The sequence below is a fragment of the Grus americana genome, chromosome Z (assembly GCF_028858705.1).
Source record: "Grus americana isolate bGruAme1 chromosome Z, bGruAme1.mat, whole genome shotgun sequence".
Lineage (NCBI taxonomy): Eukaryota > Metazoa > Chordata > Aves > Gruiformes > Gruidae > Grus > Grus americana.
Genome location: NC_072891.1, coordinates 76,490,285 through 76,502,835, shown reverse-complemented (window position 1 = coordinate 76,502,835; position 12,551 = coordinate 76,490,285). Strand labels below are relative to the sequence as shown.

At 36.6% G+C, this 12,551-nt stretch overlaps 1 protein-coding gene across 1 annotated transcript in view; it reads left to right on the top strand.

Moving 5' to 3' along the window:
* Nucleotides 1-9,296, top strand: part of SHOC1 (shortage in chiasmata 1) — a 56,953-nt gene extending 47,657 nt beyond the window's left edge. Inside the window, exons 22-28 of the mRNA XM_054809928.1 lie at nt 702-823; nt 1,791-1,884; nt 2,906-3,037; nt 4,381-4,530; nt 5,579-5,729; nt 5,966-6,523; nt 8,825-9,296. Of these exons, the coding sequence (XP_054665903.1) occupies nt 702-823; nt 1,791-1,884; nt 2,906-3,037; nt 4,381-4,530; nt 5,579-5,729; nt 5,966-6,523; nt 8,825-8,925 (1,308 nt within the window). The 3' untranslated portion in view covers nt 8,926-9,296. The remainder of the gene's footprint in view (nt 1-701; nt 824-1,790; nt 1,885-2,905; nt 3,038-4,380; nt 4,531-5,578; nt 5,730-5,965; nt 6,524-8,824) is intronic.
* Nucleotides 9,297-12,551: the final 3,255 nt, after the last annotated feature.

Below are 12,551 nucleotides of genomic sequence, written 5' to 3'. Positions count from 1 at the left end.
TGAAAATAGGGTTGCATAAAGAATATTGTAATAACCTGTTAAATGTATCTGTGACTATATTCTCTTACCAGTGTGCATGTTAATTCCTCCCATTTCAGATAGTTATCTGAGTTAGTCTAGATAACAATTTGTCCTACTTTTAATAAAAAGTAATCATGTAGACAATAGCATAATACTTAAATTCTGGTATGCAGCAAAAGAGATGACTTTACAGGTAGAAGAATTGCTAGTGAAAGATAGATAAGGAATAAAATAATCAACTTGTATAGCAAGCAGAACATGGATAGACATCCCTACGTGCCACTGCAAATGCTATTGCAATTAGTGATGTTGTACTTTATACATTCAGTGCAGGTATAATATGATTTGTGTAGGTTAAGTAAGTACTTCAGGGGTTTATTTGCATTATTAAAGTCCTAAAAAATCTTAAGAACATCCTAAAAAGTAGCAGTGTTTCCTTTTTACAAGAGGGAAAAAGAGGCATGAAGCAGTGATTCAGCTTTTTAAAGGTCAAACAAAATAAAAGTTGGGAATACAACCTAATTTTCCTGACTCCAGATGTGTTTTTAATACCTATATTAATTAGGTATATTTACTTTTGATCTAACTTCTGCATAATACAGTGATGCACATTAAAAGCTTGTGACAGTCATGGAAATATATTTATTTAGTTTTTACTTTTTATATTAATGTTATGGTAGAGTATGGAAGAATTAAATTATGAGAAATCCTGTGACAATGTAATATCGAAGTTGATGGCATTATCACTCCAATATACGTGCTGTTGGATTGTTTTCTATTCCACAGAAAGACTGAGTTTAGAGTAAGTTATGAAATTCTTTTGTTATCTTGGTATTTTTAAAACAAACTTATTACTAAAGGAAGTTGCTTATTAGAACAAGCTAACACGCTTTGTTCTTTGAATTTCTCTGTAGGAACACATTTGTCTTAGAACAATATGAATATTGTAAGCTCGTATTTCTAGTGTGCTTTGGACTTTGCACTTAGTTACAGTGTTGTCATGCTCCTACTGAAAAACTAAGTGAAATGATAGAAGTAGCAGTGATCACTCAAGACCCCCAAAAAAGTTAGTAAAGATGTGTTTTTATGTGCTAGGATCTTTTTAGTCTTATACAAGAGATAAAGAAATGGTTATAAAATAACAGGATTTGAAGCAGGTAATGCTAATGTGAGGTGTCTTTCAAATCAACAAGTCCAGAAATTTCACAAGACTAAGGTTATTAACCACTGGAATTATTCTTTATAACTATTTGAAGTAAATTAACCCCTACAAATATAGGGTTGTGAATTACTGTATTAGGATCACTGTACATCATTTGCAACAGGGAGACATTCTTCAAGTGTTCTTCCAATCCATCAGTAGTTCTCCTTTTGCTATGGGAGCACAGCTTTTGTTGATATAGTTCACCAGCATTCCTTTATTACCTATTGTGAGATTTTTTTCTATGAGCAAGTGGTAAATTTTCCATGCATCACCTTTCCTCTCTGTATGATTTTTCTCCAGTGACTGACCCTGATCCAGTCCTTTTGCTTCAGGCCAGGCTTGCTTTGCTGTGGGCTGACTCCATTTTCTTCCACACAGTGCATCCTTCAGCACTCAGTCACTTAATGTGTCCTAGTTCTCCTTTCACAGATACTAATGCTTGAACTGTACTAGTATTCTGAATTCCAGGAAATGAAACAGATGTTTATTAACACATGGAACAAACGTTTTGGAATTACTACATGTGCATATTAAACATTAATGATCCAATGAAACTGTTTTATAGGTACAATCTCAGGGGAGATACTCTGCTTAACCTTGTCTTGATTTATGCCACTTTAATTGAATTTACACAGAAGACAGAAGACTTTGAAGTGAAGGTAATTTTTTTGGTAACAACCCTTCTTTTTCAATCTTCACTGTATGATATTTCTAAAGTGCTTAATCAAGTAGGCATTCTACATCAAAAATGTAAAATAGCTCAAAATTACTAAAATAAGAGAGAGGAGCTTAATTCAGTGCTACTGAAGTCAATGAAAAGACTGTGTTGACTCCAGTACAAGTTGAATCAGATTCAAATAGCAGCTGAAGTGTTTTTATGACTAGCAGTCAAGAAATAAGATTGTACTTTTAATTTTATAAATTATTAGAACATGTATTAATCCTGCTTATGTCTTAATTTGAAGTTTCAGATTAATATTATGTTACTAATGCAGTAACATAATATTAGAAGAAAAGAAAATATAATCTACTGTCAGCTAGTGTTCATTTTTTTATGCAACAAGATAAATTAACTTTTGTCATTGTAAATCAGAAAACACAGTATCTAGAATAATCATAATTAAAAACTGGGGCAAAAGTTTCATTCAGCTTACCAAGTTGATGTCTGTAACTTATTTCTTTTACATGAAGTAACATCTTTTTAGGCAACTTTTTACTTATTTGCATATTAAAATTTGTTTCAAATTTATCTGGTTAAATGAAGGTTAAAGAGAGCACAAAGCTTTTTTCATTCCATGTACTCAGCAGTGTAGTTCATGTGGAAATTACTTACCTTCAAAGTGTTACACATCTTCTTAAATTATATTAGGCATCTCAGAATTAACCGTTTTATTAGGAACTCATATTGTACCCATAAACTTGATCACATATAAAAGACCTATAGGATAAACTCATTTCACCTACATAGAATTTGCATAAATAAGGATTGTAATTTGCAGCCAGGCTAGTGGTCAGAGGTTGGAGTTACTTCGCATGATAAGCATGGATCAGGTTTAATTACTCCACATTATCAGCTGTTGTGTTCAGGGTCACCTTTAAGCTTTACCATTTAACTTCTCTAGGAAATTAAGACATTCCTTAGTGTAAGTTTTAACCAAAAATATTATGTATCACTTTTAGGTAGTTCTTATGCCAGGGATTGAAGAGACGGCAATGGTAATTCGTCAGATTGCTGACAACATTTTGATAGCATCTAATATCAGTCCTCATGAATGGTTGGACAAATCCTGGATTTCTGTCTTGCCATCTGAGGTTTGCTTATCTTTCCATTAAATTATACTGTTTTCTTCCTGTTTCTCAGACTCATAAAGCTCTAGGGCTTTTTTTGCTGTTCTCTTAAAATATATTATTAAAATAAACATTATTTTATATATTTATATACACACATACATATTTTTATATACATGCATATACACACACACATATGTATAATGCTTCTGTCATCCTTGCTGGCACAATTAGGTGTAACATGGACTTTCCTTGTGCTATCACAATTAAGCAGTAGAGAAGTTTATCCTCCACATGTGTGGGCCCGTGACTATGGTTCTACAGTTCTAGGCACTAAGTTTAAAAAAACTATCAAATTGTAAAAGGTAAACATACAATGACTCACTTGGGCAGGAAGCCAAATTCATCAGTGCTGATTCATTATTGAAGTCAATGGCGTTGCTTACAGACTTGCTTTAAAACATAATAGTAGAAATTTGTTTAACTTCTCATGCAGTAGTTGATATTGGCTATTTACAATGAATGCTGAACAGGTCCATCCATCACAGTCTCATATATGATGATCTTTAACTTATATATTAAGGTTTTCCCATTAAACATATGGATTTGCTCATTTTATGTGGAAGCTTTGAACTCTTGTAAAGCAGAGATCCTTTTTAGCTTTTGCAAAACTCAGAAGCATTTTAAAGCAGGTATTGGCATGGCCTTTCAGGTGTGGGATATTGGATTATAGGTTTTCCAATTTAGAGATTAAGCATGCTAGTAAAAAACTGAGAGGAGTCATTGATTGTATTTTGTCTCTGTGAAAGGGTTTAGACCCTGGCATCTGTTGAGTGCACAGCTTTATGAAAGCCAGGAACTTGAAACTGATGTTCTTAAAGTGCTACAACTATCAACTTGCTGCCCTCTGTGTGACATTCAACCTCCCCCAGCAGCTCCTGCTTTTGGCATATGTGTCATTGCTGTTTATGAGTGCAACTTCTGTAAAACAAAACCAGCTTTGTCAGTTTATCCTGACTTAGGTAAGGTTCTTCAAAATGGGGAATAAACGGTAAAGCTGGTAATGCATTTTCAAAACAAGTTTACATGATTCACTGGTTTAATCCTTTAGAATAGAAACATCTTCAGACTGTGTTTGCTTTTTATCAAACTATTATGCAGAACTTACTCTTTTGCAAAAATGATACACTGTTACATCTGTAGTAAAAAAAAAAAGTTTTCATAGGGCTATAAAAGTGCACTATTTGAAAGCTCTATTTTTATGATATACTGTATGACCTATTCATAGGGATGTCTTTCTGTAGAAACAGAAAAAAGGGGGGGGAAAGTGACAGATGTCAATCTAATAAAATAATTTCCATTTCCAGACAGAGAAATGCCTGCTTGCTTTTCCTTGTATCAACCCTCTGGTTGCTCAGTTTATGTTAAAGAAGGGATCTTCACTGAACAGATTGTTTCTTGCAAGTTTTGATCAACTTCAGGAAGTTCTGCCAGAGGTTCCAAAAAAAGTTTTAAAGGTTGGCCAAAATTAATATATGTATTAGATCAATCTTTTTGCACTGTTGTAATACAGTAGTTTTTATCTGAAGCTACATGCACATTTGCTGATATCATTTCAAAATCTATTATATGCTTTAGCAATGTTGAGCCTACTAATTCCCAGCAGAATTTGTCAGGTCACCATTACTTTTGTGTGAAGATGACTAGAACATTTCCTTAACTGGAAAAATACTCATCTGATCAGCTTCTTCTTCAAGCTTCATCATATGAAGTATTGTATAAGTATACAAGCTTATATGTTTCCCTAATATAAGAAATGTTTTCCAATTAAGTCCTTCCTTCCTTCCTTCCTTCCCTCCTTCCCTCCTTCTTTCGCTCCTTCCCTCCTACAATAATAAGCCCACCACTTCTACATTCATAGTACTAAGCATTTGAAGGAGCCCTAGAAGTTAAGATGAGGAATTCCATTCACCAAAGTGTCCACTCTGCAGTTAAAATTGTTTGCTCCTACTGTTTCAGTTGGAGCGAGTCTGGAAAAATTATAGACTGATTATAGTCAGCTAATTCAATAAAAAATGCACAGCTTTTATCAGTCAAGAAAACGGGAGGACAAACTTCCATATCAGAAGCATTCAGCTAAGGTGAAGAAGCAAGTGAGCAGGTATTTGGGCACTGAATATCAGCTTGTGCATGTTATTGTAATAGCTGCATAAAGCCATGTTTACTGACTGAAAAACAGAAAAAGATCTCATTAGTTTAATTCCTTTATGATACATGATACGCACCAATCCATTGCAAACACTGCTTCCTACAGTCCTGGACTAATGAAAGAGAATAAAGTATATTAAGGTATTGATTTTCTTGTGTTTCAAGAGACAGGCTATTACTTACTCTGTTTATAGATTTAAGACAGGTGGCGCATAGTCTACTGTACATGTCTCTCCTGTATTGGCAAGTCTTTTTTATTTTTTTCTTTTCAGTAAACAAAAAATATACATCTTAGAATCCTAACAACTGGTTTAACTTTTCAAATTTGACCTCAAGTATCTTTTTCTTTTGTTTCAGCATTTTAGTGACATGACCTCTTCATACAGCCTAAATACTGCCACTCCACTAAAAACTGTGGTAAAAGGTGCATCACCCCCAGAAAACCGGAATAGCTTCAAGACATTTTATCCACATTATAAACAAAATCATCAGTCTTTGGAGCTGCTTGGTAAGGCACAAAATAGCACAGGTAATATCTTGAATTACTAGGAAAATGTGTCTCCTTTGAAACCAAATGAAAGTCTGAGTCTATTAGAATCTTTATCTTCTAATCATGGAAAGGTCAGTTATTCTGAGGAGACACCAATTGAAATGCTCAATGGCATTTTGGTTTTCTGTAAAACATAGAGAAATAAGCTAATTTTTCATTCTCCAAACAGATTGGTTCAAATTTTTCTCTGCCAGGAACATCTCATATGAATTCTGAAGCCATAATTCCTCCACTGAATCATCACCAGGGTTATTTCGGCCCTGATCTTCCAAGCTATATGCAAAAGAAATCATGTTCTTCAGAAGTAATTACAGGGAGGAAGCAGGATTTCTTTGCTGTGCCAAAGGACTGTGAAGACTTTGCTCATCTGGATGTTACGAGTTCTCTTCATGTTCAAAGACAGCCTTTCGGGACACATTATAGCTCTGATCATTCTTCCAAAAACTCTGAAAAAGAGGATTTCTTGGCAACTTTCAGTGACTATGCACCTCAGGAGAGCTCTAAGAGTTTTCTGGAAGAATTTAGAGACACAACATTGAGGAGCCCAGAAATTCTGGATGACCAGACCCCATGGAATAACTCTTCATCCATAGGCCCATGTGATTCATTTGCATCTGATGATTTTCTCTCTGATTTCTTTGTTGACCCAGATGAGCATCAAAGTCTGAATTTTCACCAAATAGGTAGAGAATCTAAAGGAAAGAGAAAACAATTTCCACCATTCTTATGGACAAAAGAAAAAACCAGAACAGGTATGTCCAAAGCAAGCAGAATTTGCTGAAATTCTGTTTGTAAGTCAAGTGGAAACAGGAATATCTGTAAGACTAGATTTTGTATTTTCTTCAAAAGTTTAAATCCAATCCAACCCAACAGTTGTATGTTTCCTTTACTAAAAAACTTGCATATTTATTTCTTCTGTGATAAAATGTTCCTAAACATTTCTATTGTAAGCTTCAGCCTCTTCTCTCTTTGACAATGCCTGAAACATGCACAAAAAACATGCCAGAATTATTTTAAAGGTTATGGGGGAGATTATTTTGTAAGCATAGGTTTGGACAAAAGAGGGAAGAAAAGACTAGAAAGTATTTTCTCTAAAGGACAGAAAAGTAGATTCAGCAAATTCAGAGAGTGAAACTTAAATACTACTAATTGCTGTGTTTTGCTGTTGGAGTTAATGGAGTAAGAATTTCAGTCTGATAACTGTCTAAATTTGTTTCATACAGTTCCCTTATTCTTGGAAAAGGTTTTTTTTAGCTATACTTTTTTTTCTTTTTTTTTTTTTGGCTAAACTCTCCTTCTTGAAATCATTCCAAATCACATTTCTTCAAACAGATGGCATAGTGTGCACTTCAAAACTTTGTTTACCCTGAAGATCTGTACAGTTCTTATATAAAAGCTTCAGGCTTCTCTTCTCTTCTCTTTTTTTTTTTTTTTTTTGTAGTTTTCTTATCCCTGATTTACTTTCTCAAATATAGTTAGCTTGAGACCTTTTTTGTTAAGCCATAATACGTATCTATGGAGTCTTAAAAGTAAGAAAGCATCACTAGTCCCTGTCAGACTACATACTGCAGTATTGTATATTGTAGTATTTTTTTTAATTCTGCGCTTTCTGATAGGTAAGGTGCCACATTCTTTAAAAATCCAAGGTTAAGCTTCTTAAATAGAGTGCCTGACTCCTAGTGGAGATGATTTAATTTATGTTTTCTCTGTTGCTGCTTGTTTTTAAATCTCTTGGTGGTACAGCAAGGTCAGCACAGCATTAAATGCCTTCACTAATTAGATCAGACTCATTCATTAAAACACAAGTAACTAACTGATATGTTTCATGGGCTGCTTAAGGCAATTATGGAAGTAGAGAGAGGAAAAGTTAATTGGATATGGTGAACTACTTTTAATTTTAGCCTATGTAAAATTAAAATGTTCATACAGAAACTGAACAGACCTGGTGCCTCTCCATTGGAATTAAAATTGAGACCTGGAGTATTGCTGGGTAGTTAACAGCATTTCAGTAGCCTGTAACTGGCACCAATAGTATAAAATTCTAAATACAATAGTTGCAGTAGAGATCAGGGCAGATTCTTCTGGTATCACATTTTACAGTATTCTGAAAATGCTGTGATCTCTGACTGATAAGCTTTCTGTAATACTTTTGCCGATTAGGGCAAAGGTATACTTAAATTTGAATCAAATTGAAAAAGAAAAAGTGATTTTTGGTTTAGATTTTGGAAGAATAGGCTTATTTTATTTTATTATTCACTAGCCAGGGGAAAAATAAGTATAGTAGATGGTTGTGCGTGCTAATGCAAAAAACCCCACCTTAATACAGTGAAAGCCTTCTGAAATCCTAAATTTAAGAAATGTGAAATCTCAAGTTTAAGAAATTTGTGTAGAATTAAGTTAAAAAGACATACTGAGAATCCTCTGGGATTTCTTCAGGCTTCAGATCCAAGTTTTATTAAATCACAAACAACGCCAATATGCCAAGCCAGTATTTCCACTGGAACAGATGAAATCCTTAGGTCAGTGCTAAAGTTTTCTGACAGTACTTTCTGTAAAGAATAAACAGAATTTTCTTACTGTAACTTATTTTGAATAAATAACTGCTCAAATATTTTATTGTAAAATACTTGAATCTTAAGAATGTAAGTAGCTTTTTTAAACAACTTAGAAACACAAACATATGTCTGGTTAAAAAGATTTAACTTTCACGATTACTGAACAATTACTGAGTGTAATATTAATGAAATAGAAATAAGCATTAAAATCTTTACTGAAATATTGTGGTTAAGCATAGTGCCGGTTGATGTATTTATTTTGTATCAGGTTCTATATTATTATTACAGGACAATATGCATAAAACTGATCAGTAGTAGTAAGTAGTAGTTAATATTAATCTGTGTATGTTTAATTTTATGGCAGTTGATACTTTCATACAGAGCATACTGGTTAAAGCTAAAGTCTGTTACTGCTTCTGAGAAACACATAGGTAAGTCTGCATACGTGTAGTATTTTTAGTTTATCATATATATTTTTTCTTTCGACTTCTTTTCCAGATTCAGGATTTGTAGAAGTACCAGAGTTCAAAAAAAGGAGATTGACATATGAAAGAGTCCCTGGAAGAAGTGATGGACAAACACGCCTTAAATTCTTTTAAATGGAATGGGGATTTACATACTACACGTAACTTTATAAATTCTTAAACTCTTTGAAGGGAAATACATTAAAACTCATTTTTCTGTTAATTTTGAGAGAGAAATTAGGGTCTGGGAATCCTTACTAATTCAGGATTCTTTTGTATATTTTTAAAATTTTACTAAACAAACTAGTTCCTTGAACCTGGAGAATTACTGCTCCTCTGTTTGTTCTCATGTGTGATATAAAGGTACTTTATCACTCTTTATATAAAAAATAAAATACGAATTAAAAAAACAGACACTGATGCTCATACAGTTTTCAAGGACCCTATGTTTACTCCCTGAGCATGCAGCTTTCCAAACTTAAAGATGGACTAGATTTGCCAGAATCTCAAGGCTTCTCATAGTCTAAGCTTTCTTGCACTTACAACTGTGACTCTTTGTCCCTTGGGCCCAGTTCTGCTTTCCTTCTGACAGCTCCTTTAGAAACCATGCGATGAGTTCCCGAACTGCCTTTAATCATAATCAAGCTACAGAAACAACCTATTTGTTTTATGGACAACATGTGAAAGGTATGTTGAACTTTAGGATTCTAATAGATTTGATTCGGACAACTAAGCTGTGACCCTAGCTCTCTGCATAGTTTGGTGGAGACCATTTGTTGGCATCCACATTTTTCAACCTGCTACAGCGCATCAGCAAATAGGGAGGTAAGAGTCATCTCGGAGGCAGTGCCAGATACTGAAGGCTACGGCTGGAAGGGATAAGAGATTTTAAAAAAAAAAAAATAATCTCAATTGCAAGCTGCAGAAGAGAGAGGATAGAAGAGTACCTGAACCTTCACTTTCCATCAGATTTGGCAATGAAACTGGACATATGTGTGGCAGCAATGGTAGACAGTAACTCCATTCTGCTGCAGGAATGCTTACATGGTTTGCACAGGCATGCCTGCCAGCTCCAGAATGTCCGAGTCTGTTCAGTGGCCTTCAGCTGAGATGATTCAGCTTTCAAACTCACAAATCTTTTAAGGTTTGATGCAATAAGAGAAAGCGGAAAAAAAGAAGAAAAAAGCCCCCACCACTAAGTTTATGGTTTATGCTTGCAGTAAAATACTTTCTTGATCTTGAGCCTTCATTAAGCTTATATTCACTATTTGGATAAATAAAACCAGCACTTAGGGGAGAAAGCTTTGGTCTTTCAGAGAAAATGGAGGGCTGATTTTCAGCTGAAACTTCCTAAAAGCTATGATGACAGCACTAATAGCAATTTTAGTTCACAGTAATATCTCCAAATTATTTGTACCCAAATTGTTTGCAAGACTTTATTAAACATCTTTCAAGTGTAACATAAAAAGACTTGCGAATTGCAAACAAGCCAGTGTTTCTCTATTTTGCCCAGAATAAGAGAAAGACTTAAATAAAAATTGCAGTTTTCTTACTATTTCTGGCCCATTTTTGTGGTCACTGGACCTAACTATTTTCCATCTCTTTGCATCATGGGTTTGGCTTTGTTTTTCAGAACTGCCTCCCAAATTGGCAGGCCCAGGAATCTGTTCTTTTAAGAGTGCAGCTCTACAAAGTCTCAGTCACGGATGACCAACAGTGGAGAAAATTACAGCTGCCACTGCCAAGCTATGTATTTACGTCCTCTTTTCCCACAGGCAAAGGCTGACACCAGAACTTTCACATGAACAGTCATGGAAGACTACCTCAGATAATCTATAGATCACTTTGAAATCAAAGGCACATTGCCTACATTAAATAAGTAAGGAAAATTCAAGTGCTGTTGGCATTAAGTTCCCATTAGGTAGAAAAAATGTCAGTGTATAGTTAGTTACTGGCAACGTGGTGAAAAAGAAGGAAAAGGGCTTGAAATGACTGAGTGTTTTTTACTGTATCCTACTCTCAATCTCTCACAGATAGGTACACATTGACAAATTTACCACAGGTGACATTCTCCCTCCTCCTCCCATCTGTTTAATGTGGAGGAAAATTACTATTGCACTATAAATATGCACTCCCCTACCCCAATCATCTATAACTAAGAAGAATTATGAAGCAACTAATTCTCAAAGAGATGCAATACAAAAACTAATCACCAGCCCTCCATCAGCGGGTAGGGACATTCAGTTCTTGGACCAAATTTGTGAACTGCTTAGTGACCAGGCAGGTGGCACCTGTAGATGGAGAAGAGTCTTGCTGACGGACTGTGAGGGATGACAGAGGGAAAAGGTGGACTTGTGGCTCATGTACAGACACGTGTGCTCACTTAATTGCTTTATCGTTGGCATCCTGTGGGACCTGCTGCCAGGAGACTGGTATGAGGTCTCTACACACACCGCACAGAGTTGACACCTCAGCAGACAGCCCTCTTGGATGATCTTTGGTAAAGGAAGCTGAGACGTTGTCCACCCCCCTGCAGATTACACCTGTTAGAGCAGGGGCAGTAAAATGGAATGCTTTTCCCTAAGTCATCCCCATGTTAAAGTAGTGCAAACCAGGTACACCTGCAGCTGGAGACATTGTCCTGTTGACAGGTAAGAGACACCCATTCTGCTGCCTACAGAAGCAGACAGTTGCTCATGCTCATTTGTCCGGTTCCTTGGCTACCTCAAAAAAGGGGACCTGCAAAAGCTGAGCTGCTGAGATGCAGGCTGCTTCATTTAGCCAACACAACCCGCAGCGGTATGCTTCATGAAACTGACTCCCCACAGGAACCCAAGAGCCTCAACACCAACCAACCCTGTTCTAGAGCTTGTTTGGACACCAAGTTTTGTCACAGACTGTGCCTGGGGAGGGCAGAAGTGGCACTGCTGTCATCCCTCTCCCTGCTTGTACCCGACAGCTCAGCTGCACGCTGCCCTGACAGCAGGATAACCACCACACTCCCAATCCATCCCACAACTGCTGCACAAGCCTTTCTATCTGCTGCTGGTGCAAGATGTGGATGCAGTCAGGACCTGCAGTGTGCTCGCAGTGCTGCTCCCCAACGTGTTGACCGTGGTGCTCCGGCTGAAAGTTACCAGGTGGATGGGGGCAGGGCAGCCAAGAGACAGCAGCAGTTGACTGGCTAGCAGCAGCTGGTTTCTCCTGCACCCTGTAATTTGGCAGCTCCTTATGCCAGCTCAGCAGCCACTCCATAAACCAAGCTCCAAGTGAGGACGCTAAGCAGGAAAGTGTATGCAGCAAGGGGACCTGGGGAGAGAAACAGATGTGGGGATGGGGTAGGTTTTATTGCGGGAGGTAAAAGAAATACGAAGGGCTTGCTGGGAGGGAGTGGCTAGCGGCCAGATGCTGGCCATTCAGAAACATATGATGCATACTCTCATCCATCTCCCTCCTTCCCTGACTTGAACATTTTGACCTCACTCTGAGCCTCTGACCACCTCTGTGAAGTAAGAATAACCACACTTCCTCTAGACTTCCGCAGTGGGTGCATGTGTGGAGTACTGCCATATTCAAATAGCCTTCAATGAAAGGAAGCCAGAACGAAGAAAAGCTTTTAAGGAAGGACGTTCCCTTCTGTATTTAGAGGCACAATACATATTGGCAGTACTGTGACTCTCATTTCAGTGTCTTCCTGCAGGACAGCAAGCATGAAAATCTCTTCAGAAAGACTAAACTGCCCAGAGGACACTCATTGCCCC